General features: G+C 54.3%; 1 protein-coding gene across 7 annotated transcripts in view; it reads left to right on the top strand.

Annotated features, from left to right (window-relative positions):
• ADCY3 (adenylate cyclase 3) overlaps window positions 1-12,781 on the top strand; it is a 105,116-nt gene that overhangs the window by 89,060 nt on the left and 3,275 nt on the right. For 2 of the 7 annotated variants that reach the window (XM_007971286.3, XM_073022826.1), the window contains exons 10-19: window positions 476-618; window positions 765-926; window positions 3,446-3,533; window positions 4,401-4,517; window positions 6,728-6,987; window positions 7,274-7,336; window positions 9,130-9,211; window positions 10,669-10,827; window positions 11,845-11,991; window positions 12,559-12,678. In XM_007971286.3, the coding sequence (XP_007969477.1) occupies window positions 476-618; window positions 765-926; window positions 3,446-3,533; window positions 4,401-4,517; window positions 6,728-6,987; window positions 7,274-7,336; window positions 9,130-9,211; window positions 10,669-10,827; window positions 11,845-11,991; window positions 12,559-12,678 (1,341 nt within the window). Of the gene's footprint in view, window positions 1-475; window positions 619-764; window positions 927-3,445; window positions 3,534-4,400; window positions 4,518-6,727; window positions 6,988-7,270; window positions 7,337-9,129; window positions 9,212-10,668; window positions 10,828-11,844; window positions 11,992-12,558; window positions 12,679-12,781 lie in introns of all 7 variants that reach the window. The other 5 variants (XM_073022827.1, XM_007971283.3, XM_007971290.3 and 2 more) reach the window with 4 other exon arrangements.

Below are 12,781 nucleotides of genomic sequence, written 5' to 3'. Positions count from 1 at the left end.
CACTTCCCCCTCAGATCTTCCTTTGCAAATGAGCCAGATGGGAGTTCCTGTAATAGTTCCCTGAAGCCCTTGAGTTGGGAGCCATTCATGTCCCCAGGGTGCCGATGTATATGGCCCCCACATCTACACAGCAGGAAGTGCCAGGACTGTCCCAACCCGCAGCTGTCTCGATTACAAGTCTCCTACTCGGGAGCCAGGAGCTCCCTACAATGCTGTCATTCGCCACCCTCCCTGTAGAGCTCTGGTGGGGGCCCAGGGAGCCAGGAAGGCCTGGAGCGTTGGGTGTAGACCCAGACCACATGGAGCCACATGGGAGCATGGGGAGGACTTCCCGGAAAGGGATTGTGGAGCTGGAGGGATTGGTCCTCCGAGTATGCCCTCTTTTGTTCCTTTCCTCCTCCACCTCCGTCTTTCTCAGCTCCTCCCTGTCACTCTGTCCCATCTGCCCCACTCACACTGCCTCCCTGGCTCACAGGCTGACAACCCCTCATTCCCCAACCCGCGCCGGAGGCTGCGCCTACAGGACCTGGCTGACCGAGTGGTGGACGCCTCCGAAGACGAGCACGAGCTCAACCAGCTGCTCAACGAGGCCCTGCTGGAGCGAGAGTCTGCCCAAGTGTAAGCGCCACCCGGAGGCGTCCAGGCCCACCGCTCCTCCCGGGCCCTGACAAGGGATTCAGGAAACCGGGCATCCCAAATACGGCCCCCTGCTAGGCTGAGGCAGGTGTGGCATTTGGGATTCATGGGGCTTGTTCCCACTGCAGAGTAAAGAAGAGAAACACCTTCCTCCTGTCCATGCGGTTCATGGACCCCGAGATGGAAACGCGCTACTCGGTGGAGAAGGAGAAGCAAAGTGGGGCTGCCTTCAGCTGCTCCTGTGTCGTCCTGCTCTGCACGGCTCTGGTCGAGATACTCATCGACCCCTGGTGAGGGAGGGCAGGGCCACAAGTTTCCTCGGCTGCGGTGGTGCCGGGAGGCAGGCGTCTCAGCGGGAGCCTCATATTGGGGAGCAAGCCTTGTCTCTGCTCCCTGACCCCCACTGCGACGGCCCCACGGGCTCCAAGAGTGCTAGATGGCACCCTGGGCTTCCTTCCTTTATGTCGCCCCAGGTTTTGGAGCAGTCCTAGCGTCAGAATGGGGATCTGGCCAGGATCGAGAGAGCTGAGGAACAGAGGCCTCCAGAAGGCTGGAGACCTTGACTGGATGGGCCCACAGTGATTCTTGGGACAAAGATGGGGACACTGCATCAGCCTCAGTCACCAAGGCTGACCTGGCCCCTTTCTTGGCTCATGTTGATAAAGATAGATTTTAGGCTCTGGGCACAGACTGACCCCTCGCTAACACAGCAGCAGGCCCTCCAGGGCAAGGTGGGCCTCCTGGAGTCCCCAGCCGGTGAAGCCCTGTCTGAGGGTGATGACCACTCTCTCCTTCTCCCTTTCTCCCCTTGGCCAATCGGGGATTCCCCGTCACAGAGGATTACTCCTGACAAACTGTTATCCTGCTGGGAGCCTTGGGCTCGGTCACACCATCTAAGATTGTGGGTGTGTGACCATGTGCAGGTCACTGCAGGCTCCGGCACCATCTGTTTCCTCATCTGTGAAATGAGGAGAACAACCCCTGCCCCAGCTGACACTCAGGACTGTGGTGAGGCTCAAATTCACTGATTCCATGAGTATTGATTGGTTGTCTGCTTCGTGTCTGGCGATCAGGGGCTGGCTGGGGCCATGGCAGTGATGCGGCATACAGAAACCCCTGCTCTCATGAGACCTGGGTTCTGGTAGGGGAAGCTATAGGCATAAGCAATTAAACAATTAAAATACGCATCCACGCAGATCCAGGGCAGGCAAGGAAGGAAGTGGGTATGCTGCCCGGGGGCTTGGCTTTGTTTGCATTTTGATGTGGGATGATCAGAGCAGGCCTTGCTGGCAGAGTAATATTTCAGTAATGCCCGGAAGCAGGTGAGGGGTGAGGCTTCTGCTATCTGGGGGACACCTGCTTCGGATAGAGGTGCTGAGGCTGGAGTGGCCTGGCCCCTGGAGGCACGGTGAGGAGGCATTGCAGCGGGAACAGGGGCCACTGGAAGAGTAGCAGGAGTCCAGCTCAGAGACGGGGCCTCAGACGCCACCGCAGGGCGCCAGATTCCACTCTTAACACAGGAGGCTGCCGGAACAAGGGAGCAAAGGAGTCCCTCGTTGTGACATATGCCCGGAGAGGCCCACTTCTGCTGAGAACAGCGCTTAGTGAGCACAGCGGGAGCAGTGAGACCAGAGGAGACCAGATAGTGACCCAGACAAGCCACTGTGGCAACCAGGCCAGGCCGAGGAGAGAGGAGGATCAGTGGTTGGATTCTGAATTTTCTGGATTGACGAATGGATGCTTAATGTATTTTGGAGACAGAACTGACAGGATTTGCTGGCAGATTGGTTGTGGGGCATGAGTGTGGAGTTAAGGACATCTCCTGGGCTTCTGATCTGAGCAACTGGCAGGACGGGGGTGCCAAGATGGGGACGAGGTGGCAAGACGAAAGTGCAGATGCAAAGATCAGGAGTTCAGTTTGGGATGTGTGAAGTTTTTAATGCCCACAAGCCAAGGAGGCCAGAGTCCATGATCTGGAGTTCAGAGGGCGGGTGGGGTTGGAGACGTGAACCTGGCGTCGCCAGCATGCAGGCTGTGCGGTAACACGAGACTCGCTGAGCTCAAGGCAGCGTGTCCAGATGCAGGGACGGAAAAGTACCAGCAGGGACTCAAGAAACCAAGTGAGAAAAGTGTCTCAAGGAGGGGCGAGAGGTGACTGAAAATGGGACGTGGATTTAGCTACCAGGAGGCTTCTGGGGCGCTTGGCAAGGGCACCTTCCAGGGAGGGGTTAAATGGGGATGGGTGTGGGCAGAGGGTATGGAAGGCAGGTTTCCTGGAGTCGTCGGGTTAAGGTGGATGTGTTAAGAGTGCGTCCACGGTGAAGCTGGGGGCGGCTGCCATAGGCGGACTCTTAGCAGCCCCCGGCAGCGAGGGAGCGATGCTGCTCCGTGCTCTGTCCCTTTAGCACAGCGACATGGCCGGGGCGCATTCCTAAGATCCCTGCCCAAGTTTATCCTGGGCTGTGCCCAGGCCACCTGTGAGTCGTTCCCTCTCTGGGAAATGTCCCAGGCAGCAGCTGCAGCTGGAGAGTGGCTGCTCCCAGGCCAGCACTCAGCTGGCGGCCCCTCTCATCAGGTCCTTTGTCCTGTTCTGCATGGCAGGCAGCAGCAATTCCCTGGCACCGCGTGGAGCTGTACAGGCACAGGCATGGGCTCGTGCTGTGCTGAGAGGCCTTCCCGTCCCCTGCCCCCGCCCCCTATCCCTTGTCCCCCACCCCCTGTCCCTTGTCCCCCGTCCCCTGCCTCCTAGCCCCTCACCCCATCTCATTGTCCCCTCTGGCCCCTCCCAATTGTCTTCTCTCTGTCACAGGCTAATGACAAACTATGTGACCTTCGTGGTGGGGGAGATTCTGCTCCTCATCCTGACCATCTGCTCCCTGGCTGCCATCTTTCCCCGGGTAAGAGGCACTTTTCTGCTGAGCTTGGAAGTGTCTGGAAGTGAGTGGCACTCCCTGTAAAACTGGGTGGTGATGGAGTTATTCTTTCTGTCAAATCCTGACAGACAGACACTCTTCTGTTAGGATGGTCCAGGCACTTGCCCATCCATTCATTCACCATCAGCAGAGCACTCCCTCTGGCTGGGCCACCAGGCCGTGGCAGGCTGGTGCTGGGCCATAGTGGACTGTGGCAGGCGGTGGCTGGCCAATGGTGGGCCGTGGCTGGGCTGTGGCAGGCTGTGGCGCTGCAGCACACATGAGTATAGCAGAGTCTGGGTACACAGGAACCTGGGTAGAGAAGCAGTTAGAGGGCCAGCTGGAAGGTGGGTTGGCCCTGACTGTGAAGGCCCTTAGAAGCCAGACTAAAAGGATTAAAACTTTCTCCTGTACGGCACTGGGGTACCAAGCAGAGGTTTTTTTTATCAGAATGACAAAGGTAAAGCAGTGTTTAGGAACATGAATCTCACAGGTGGCTCGCCAGGTCACTTGGAGCCAGGACAGGCAGGAGTAGCTGAGCAGAGACGAGCAGCCCTGAAAACTGTTCTCTGCCCTGGCCTCGCCTGGTCACCGCATGTGCTGTGGAGAGGGCTGCGAGCTGGAAGCTGTGCTGTTGCACAGGCACATGGAGGAGGTCCGACGCAGCGCCAGAACTCCCACGCCCTCTTCTCAGCTCTGCCCCTTTGTCAGCTGTCGGGCGACTCCCAGGCAGAGGCCCTTTTGAGGCTCCTGGAACTGGAATACGGGAGCAGCCTGAGTTGCTGGCAGTCACGTCTGCAGGAGAAAGGGCTGGCAAAGGCTCATGGCCCTTGAAATTCCATTCCTTTCTAGGCCTTTCCTAAGAAGCTTGTGGCCTTCTCGACTTGGATTGACCGGACCCGCTGGGCCAGGAACACCTGGGCCATGCTCGCCATCTTCATCCTGGTGATGGCAAATGTCGTGGACATGGTGAGCTCCTGCTGTCCTTGTTGAAGGGACGCCCCTATTCTCAGTGGAGAAGGGCTTCTGTTTGGGTCACACGAGCAGTTTCTCAATCCGTCCCTCCACCGTCATGTAGCTTTGGAGTGGCTCTTAGGTTCCCAAACACATCATCCCTGCCTAGTGGAAGGAGTCTTGTCCCTGTCATCCAGGGATCCTCTGGGATGGACTTATTTCCTTGAAACTCCTCTCCCAGAGTCCAAGAGCCCAGTTCCATGTGCCCAGGCCTGTGTGTGCTAGGTGCCTTATGTATGTTGATTCATTTAATCTGTGAGAAAGTCCTGAGCAATTGTACTAGTATCTGCAGTTTCATATGGAGAAACAAACGCTCAAAAAGAGTAATCAGCTGGGCACGGTGAATCATACCTGTAATCCCAGCACTTTGGGAGGCTGAGGCGAGTACATCACGAGGTCAGGAGTTCGAGACCAGCCTGGCCAACATGGTGAAACCCCATCTCTACTAAAAATACAAAAATTAGCCAGGCATGGTGGTGCGCACCTGTAATTCCAGCTACTCGGGAGGCTGAGGCAGGAGAATCGCTTGAACCCCGGAGGCAGAGGTTGCAGTGAGCTGAGATTGAGCCACTACATTCCAACCTGGGTGAAGAGTGAGACTCTGTCTCAAAAAAGTAAATAAATAATAATTCACTTGCTCTAGGTCATACAGCCAGGAAGTGACAGAGTCCAGAATGGAGACAGTTCTAAGTCCCAGTCCTGTGTGTTCTTCCTCCCTGAGGGGGCAGCCAAATGCTTTCTTGGGGAGAAGGGACAGGAGTTGGGAGCCCAGATCTATTGGTTTAGAACCACTGGGCACGTATTGAGCACTACATGCCTGGAGCTGTCATCGATATTCTCTTGTCAGTTGTCACGGCCTCCTCTAATTGTCAAAGTACCATATACACTCTCTTCCTTTTTTTCTAATTTAATGTTATTGTTGCATTTTAACAATCGGAGCACAGGAATACAACCAGCATGGAGACTTATTCTGGCAGTGGTGTAAGTGAAAAAGCTCCAGGGCTGCAGCTAATCAGAAGTCCAATGGGGGCTGGGCGCGGTGGCTCATGCTTGTAACTCCAGCACTTTGGGAGGCTGAGGCGGGCGGATCACTTGAGGTCAGGAGTTCGAGACCAGCCTGGCCAACATGGTGAAACCCTCTCTCTACTAAAAATACAAGAATTAGCCAGGCACAGTGGCACGCACCCGTAATTCCAGTTACTTGGGCATCTGAGGCAGGAGAATCACTTGAACCTGGGAGGTGGAGGTTGCAGTGAGCCAAGAATGCACCACTGCACTCTGGCCTGGGCAACAGAGTGAGACTCCATCTCAAAAAAAAAAAAAAAAAAAAAAAAGTCCAATTGGAATGAGGAGTTAGGGACTCCAGAGCCTACCTTGGCCAGGGGTTGCTGATGCCCACTACCCAGGGAAGGGAAGCTCCAGGCCCCCTGCATGTCACAATACGCCTGGAACCTGGCACCCAGGTGTGGGGGTCACCACTGCACAGGGTCCTGGACACCTGGAGATGCTGTCACTCATGGAGGAGTAAAAAGCTCAGGGAGGTGCAACAACTGCTCATGCTAGAATATAGATATGCCAGGAATCGCACAAGCAAGACAAGCCCCCGTGGGTGAAAGTTACAAAAACGTGGGGTTGATTCTGATTGTGGATACACTTTCTCCCGGCTGCATCTGCCCAGTAGCAGAACCAGTGAAGACTCCAGAAGGCAGAGTGTCCCCCCAATGGAAGGGTTTGGGCAGAGACTAGCTGTCATCACAGGGAGGCTGTGAGTGGAGCTCATGGCCCCGTGGTGCCTCCTGAAGCAACAGTGTGATGTGGGGAAGAACATGTTGGATTTGAAGCCTAAAGACTTGGCTCCTACTTCTGGCTTTTCTGCTTGCTAATTGTGTTTGGGCAAATCTGGCCTGAGTTTTCTGTACAACAGGCACAGTACTAAAAATACTCTAGAGTTTTTGTGAATGTCAAATGAGGCAACAGCAAGGCTCTTAGCTGCAGTTACTAACTTTCGTAGGATTCGTCCCTGGTCAATTTCCCCATCTTTCCCGGTGTTTCTGGGGGAGCCCTGGGAGGTGGCAGCTGAGCGCACACTGCCATGCACAGCTGTCTGTGACCAGCACCTGCTGTTCTCTTGAACGTGTGTCCCCTCCTGCCATCCTGGCCTCCAGCTCAGCTGTCTCCAGTACTACACAGGACCCAGCAACGCGACAGCAGGGATAGAGACGAAGGGCGGCTGCCTGGAGAACCCCAAGTATTACAACTACGTGGCCGTGCTGTCTCTCATCGCCACCATCATGCTGGTGCAGGTCAGCCACATGGTGAAGCTCACACTTATGCTGCTCGTCGCGGGCACTGTGGCTGCCATCAACCTCTACGCCTGGCGCCCCGTCTTCGATGAATACGACCACCGGCGTTTTCGGGAGCATGAGTAAGATGAAGCGCGACTGGGGATCTGTATTGTCTCCTTCCTCCCACCCGCAAAGTCCTCAGTTGAGCTCATGGGCCTGTGCTGAGGTGGCTTTCTGCCACTAGGGGTCCTCAGAGGCTTGTTCAAGAGCCAGAGTTCCTGGCCGCTCACAGACGCATCACTGGTTGCTAGGAATAGATTCTTCCCATTCTCCCCGAGTGGAGGACTTGAGATACCCCGGTGTCTGGCTGGGCGTCAGGCTCTTGTTCCCAGATGCGGCCTGACTGTGCTGTTATCTGTCCAGCAGCTTACCTATGGTGACCTTAGAGAAGATGCAGGGATTCACCCCTGGGCTCAACGGCACTGACGGGTAAGGGCCACGGCTTCCCTTCCTGGCCTGCGCTCACAGTCCCTCTTCTAGAGACAGGAATACAACAGGCCCAAGCCCTGTGATCTCACCCTCCAGGAGGCACGTGACCTAGCACATGCAGGTTAGAGGAGCTGGCATGGGTTCCTCCAGGAGGGCGGCAGCAGAGGCAGGATGATTCTGATAGGGACCTGGACATCCAGGCCTCTGCGTGAAGGGCAGTGCGGCTTGGAGGGCAGCAGCAGTGCAGTGAGGAGGGAAGGAACTGCCAGGTGGATGGCAGCTGCATGTACTGGCTGACAGGACAGACAAGCAGCAGGAAAATGAGGAAGGAGGAACACGCTTTGGATTTAGACCTGGCTTCTGAGCCTGCAGCAGGCAGTCATTCTCTGTGGGTCACAGGCAGGTCAGTTTCCATGAGTGGCAGTTTCATCTCTTGAGGAGGATACTGAAGCAGAAGTTCTCTAAGGTCCCTGCCAGTGCCAAGGTTTTAAAATTTTATGACTCAGTGACTTGAATTAGACCTTCAAGAAAGTTTAGAAATAAAAAGATGACCTAATAGAAGAGGGGTAAGACCTGCATAGCCCTTCACAAAAGAAGAACTCTAAATGGCCACTAATAAATGGCACTCAAGTAATCAAGGAAATGCCAGTCACACCCTAATGAAATACCGTCACACGGCCGGGCGCAGTGGCTCACGCCTGTAATCCCTGCACTTTGGGAGGCCGAGGCGGGCGGATCACGAGGTCAGGAGATCGAGACCATCCTGGCTAACACGGTGAAACCTCGTCTCTACTAAAATACAAAAAATTAGCCGGGCGCGGTGGCAGGCGCCTGTAGTCCCAGCTACTCGGGAGGCTGAGGCAGGAGAATGGCGCGAACCCGGGAGGCGGAGCTTGCAGTGAGCCGAGATGGTGCCACTGCACTCCAGCCTGGGCAACAGAGTGAAGACTCCGCCTCAAAAAAAAAAAAAAAAAAAAGAAATACCGTCACACACGTACTGGTCCAGATAAGTCTGACAATATCAAGTACAGCAGTAACTCTTACACTCCTGATGGGAGTATGAGTTAGTACAGGCACGTTAGAAAATATTTTGATCTATTTAGTAAGGCTGAAAATAAACCTGTGTCCCAGCAATTCCACTCCTACATACACGCCCACGCAGACGTGTGTATATGTGTGTATATATATGTATCTTAGAGAAATTCATGCACATACTCATGTCCCAGGATATATGTATGAGAATATCCAAGGTGGCACTGTTCATAATAGACATACCCCCTCCCTCAAAACAAATGAAAACAACCCAAATGACATCAACAGGAAATGGATACATAACTGGTATATTCATGTAGCGAAACACCATACAGTAATGGAAACTAACCACAGCTCCACATAAAAATATGGACGAATGACATAAAAAGCCATGGTGAGATTGTACCCCAGTCCCATGGCTATGAAATCCCATCACTGATGTCTCTTCTGCAAATTCCTGCATGTTCGTAGCTACCTCTGTGATCAGTCAGGCAATGCAGTGTTTCTTAAACACCTGGGGAGCAGCCCTGATGTAAATACCAGGTGTAGCCAGGAGGGGCCAGGGGCTGCCTGGCTGTTGGAGAGGAGGCCAGTGAGTTAAGAAAGCTTTACTGCCCAGGGGGAGCCCGACTTGATGTGAAAGGGCCTAAGGAGCTGGGGTGAGCTCTGGGGCTGGGGTGGCAGGAAGCAACACCGTCTAGTCGGAGGGAATCAGGCCCCCTCCGGGAGGCCCTTTCAGTTGCACGTGCTCTGCCTGGCAGGCTGCCCCTGGTGCCTTCCAAGTACTCCATGACGGTGATGGTGTTCCTCATGATGCTGAGCTTCTACTACTTCTCCCGCCACGTGAGTGCCGCCTGCACGATCCCCACTCTGTGCCCACAACCCACAGGGCCTCCTGAGAAGCAGCCCTGGGACCTAAGAGCCCAAGCTCCTAAGGACTGCGGCTTCCCTTTACCCAGCCCCACACGTGAGCCTGGTCAGGCCACCGCCTTTTCTATATTCAGGTTCCTTCCTCAGTCACACAGGAAGACAGTGCCTCACCTCTTCCATCCGAGCCCCTCCAGGATGGTGAAGGAAGCATGGGAGTGAGGGCGGGAGGGGACAGAGCGAAGGCACAAACATCTTGAATCAAATCTCTATCCCCTAGGCCAGGGGCTCATGGCCCCTGCACTCCCCCATGGCGCTGAGGGACATTAGCACAACTGACCACGGAGCCGGAAGAGAAAGGGAAGGGAGCTGATGGACTTTCTGTTGGGTTAAAAGGAAAAGAGAAGGCCGGGTGAAGTGGCTCATTTTGGGAGGCTGAGGTGGAGGATCACTTGATTCCAGGAGTCTGAGACCAGCCTGGGCAACATGGTGAAACCCTGTCTCTACTAAAAAATACAAAAATTAGCCAGGCATGGTGGCCCGTGCCTGTAATCCCAGCTACTTGGGGGGTTGAGGCAGGAGGATTGCTTGAATCTGGGAGGTTGAGGCTGCAGTGAGCTGAGATCACACCACTGCACTCCAGCCTGGGTGACAAGTGACCGCCCCCCTCCACCAACCCCACAACAGAGGAAAAGGGAGGAAAGAGGGAGGAGAAAGAACCTCTGTACTTCTGGCTCAGTGTTAGCTCAAGTGCCCCCTAGTGACTTTCCAGGGAAGTACAGCCTTCCCAAGCCACTTCTCATCCAAATAGCGCCTGCTTAGAAAGGGGACTCCCCCCTGAGCTGGGAGATCGCCACTGCTGCCACCTCCACGAGACAGACCTGCAGCTGAAATTAGGTCCCAGAAGGCCTCCTGGATATCTGCTGTAACTATGGGGGCTGGGAACTGCACTGCACTATTAGGTGGCCTTTTGATGAGGGGGAATCCTTGCAGGGTCTTACTTCCCTTGCCATTTAGCCATCTTCCCTCCAGCCTTTCCAAGGGGAGCTCCACTATTCATGTTCCTGTTTTTCTTTTTTTGAGACTGAGTCTCACTCTGTCGCCCAGGCTGGAGTCTAATGGTGCAATCTTGGCTTACTGCAACCTCTGCCTCCTGGGTTCAAGTGATTCTTCTGCCTCAGACTCCCGAGTAGCTGGGATTACAGGTTGCTTGCCACCATGCCTGGTGAATTTTTGTATTTTTAGTAGGGACAGGGTTTCACCATATTGACCAGGCTGGTCTTGAACTCCTGACCTCAGGTGATCCGCCTGCCTCGGCCTCCCAAAGTGCTGGGATTACAGGCGTGAACCACCATGCCTGGCTGTTCCCGTTTTTCATCCTTCTATCCAGTGGCCAGCTCAGAGCACATGCCTCGCCTTGTCTGTGTCTGTAGGTAGAAAAACTGGCACGGACACTTTTCTTGTGGAAGATTGAGGTCCACGACCAGAAGGAACGTGTCTATGAGATGCGACGCTGGAACGAGGCCTTGGTCACCAACATGTTGCCTGAGCACGTGGCACGCCATTTCCTGGGGTCCAAGAAGAGAGATGAGGTGAGGGGTGTGGCCTCAGCCCGGAACCATGAGGCCATGCATCTCCATCTGTTCTTGGTTTCAGGGAACCCCCCTGGGCCCAGGCCTTCTCAGGGACAGGGGACTGGGGCCAGGGAGGGCTGAACCTAAACAGCAAACACAATATAAGCAAAAGAGGAGTTTCTCCGGCCTCTTGTAAAGGGCACTGCTGTAGGCATGGTGATGTGGGCCATACAGCTCTGAGGCCATGTGTCAGAAGACAAGACTTTTCGCTAGAGCCCACCTTTCTGTTGCCTGTGAACTTCGCCAAAGTGGTTCCCAGCTCCACAGTACCCTCTTTCTCACAGCTGGGGCTGTTAGAGGAACTAGAGAAGCTGTTTTAAAATTTATTCAAAGTAGTGGCCAGGCACAGTGGCTCACGCCTGTAATCCCAGCACTTTGGGAGGCCGAGGTGGGTGGATCACCTGAGGTCAGGAGTTTGAGACCAGCCTGGGCAACATATAGTGAAACTCCCGTCTCTACTAAAAATACAAACATTAACTGGATGTGGTGGTGCACACCTGTCATCCCAGCTACTTGGGAAACAGGAGAATCACTTGAATCTGGAAGTGGAGGTTGCAGTGAATCAAGATTGTGCCACTCTACTCCAGCCTGGGCGACAGAACAAGACTCTGTCTCTCAAGGGAAAAAAAAAAAAAGTAGCAATGAGCTATTTTTAAATTATTCAGAGTTGGGGATAATCTACAGCCGGGCATGGTGGCATGTGCCTGTGGTCCCAGATACCTGGTGTTTGAGGCCGCAGTGCGCTTCAATTGTACCTAATCGTGCTTGTTTATTGCCACTGCACTCCAGGCTGGGAAACAGCAAGACCCAGACTCTAAAAAAAAAAAAACAAAAAAGAGGCTGGGATAATCTGACTGATGTGTGAATACAAAAAGCTGAGTACACATGTCGTGTGTGGAAGACAGATGCATTTCTCCAGCACATCATCCAGTCAGTCAGACATGCTTTGAGCACTTCAGCCCTGCCTCTTTTTAGGAGCTGTACAGCCAGACGTATGATGAGATTGGAGTCATGTTTGCCTCCCTGCCCAACTTTGCTGACTTCTACACAGAGGAGAGCATCAACAATGGCGGTATTGAGTGTCTGCGTTTCCTCAATGAAATCATCTCGGATTTTGACTCTGTGAGTCCCCAGCCCGCACTCGTGATGAAGCTGGCCCACCCCACACCACATCCTAGGATAGGCTGCGGAGGCCAGAGAAACTGGCTCCACCATCCCAGATAGGCCCCTTCCGCAATACACAGACTTCTGCAGCCACCCGGAACTACTGGGCTGGGGAAGGGGAGGGGAGGTGGGAGCCCAGGAACTCACCCACAGGGTCACAGGGTAAGGACTGGCCAAGCAACATCTGGAGACCTCTCTGTCCTGGGACCCTCTCCTCAAATTCAGAGTCGGTCAGCATTGATTGGGTAACCTGTATACCAGGGAGAATGCTTTTCCACACGCGTGCAGCCCGCCTAGGAGACTGGTGATTTTATGTCAGTGTTGAGGTGGTGGAAATTGAGGCCCAGAATGTCAGGAAGTTCTCCCAGGGTCACGTGGCAGATGAGCGGTAGACTAAGTAACAACTCTGATAGGAAAGTGTCTCTTGGGTTTAGTGGGGTCCTTGTAAACAGGTACATCTGTCACTGGGTCCGGTCATTCATCTGCCTTGACTGCTGACAATTCTTTTCTGAATCCTGGCCCCAGCTCCTGGACAATCCCAAGTTCCGGGTGATCACCAAGATCAAAACCATTGGCAGCACGTATATGGCAGCTTCAGGAGTCACCCCTGACGTCAACACTAATGGCTTTGCCAGCTCCAACAAGGTAGCTAACCCCAATAGCCAGGGAGGAGACGAGGCTGTGCCCCCGGCAAGAGATTGGCAGCCCAGACCTAGCATGCGGGAAACAAGAACTGCTGTGCAAAGGA

Source organism: Chlorocebus sabaeus, chromosome 14 (genome assembly GCF_047675955.1).
Source record: "Chlorocebus sabaeus isolate Y175 chromosome 14, mChlSab1.0.hap1, whole genome shotgun sequence".
Lineage (NCBI taxonomy): Eukaryota > Metazoa > Chordata > Mammalia > Primates > Cercopithecidae > Chlorocebus > Chlorocebus sabaeus.
The sequence above is the reverse complement of the archived record's forward strand: the minus strand, read 5'-3'. Positions and strand labels throughout refer to the sequence as shown.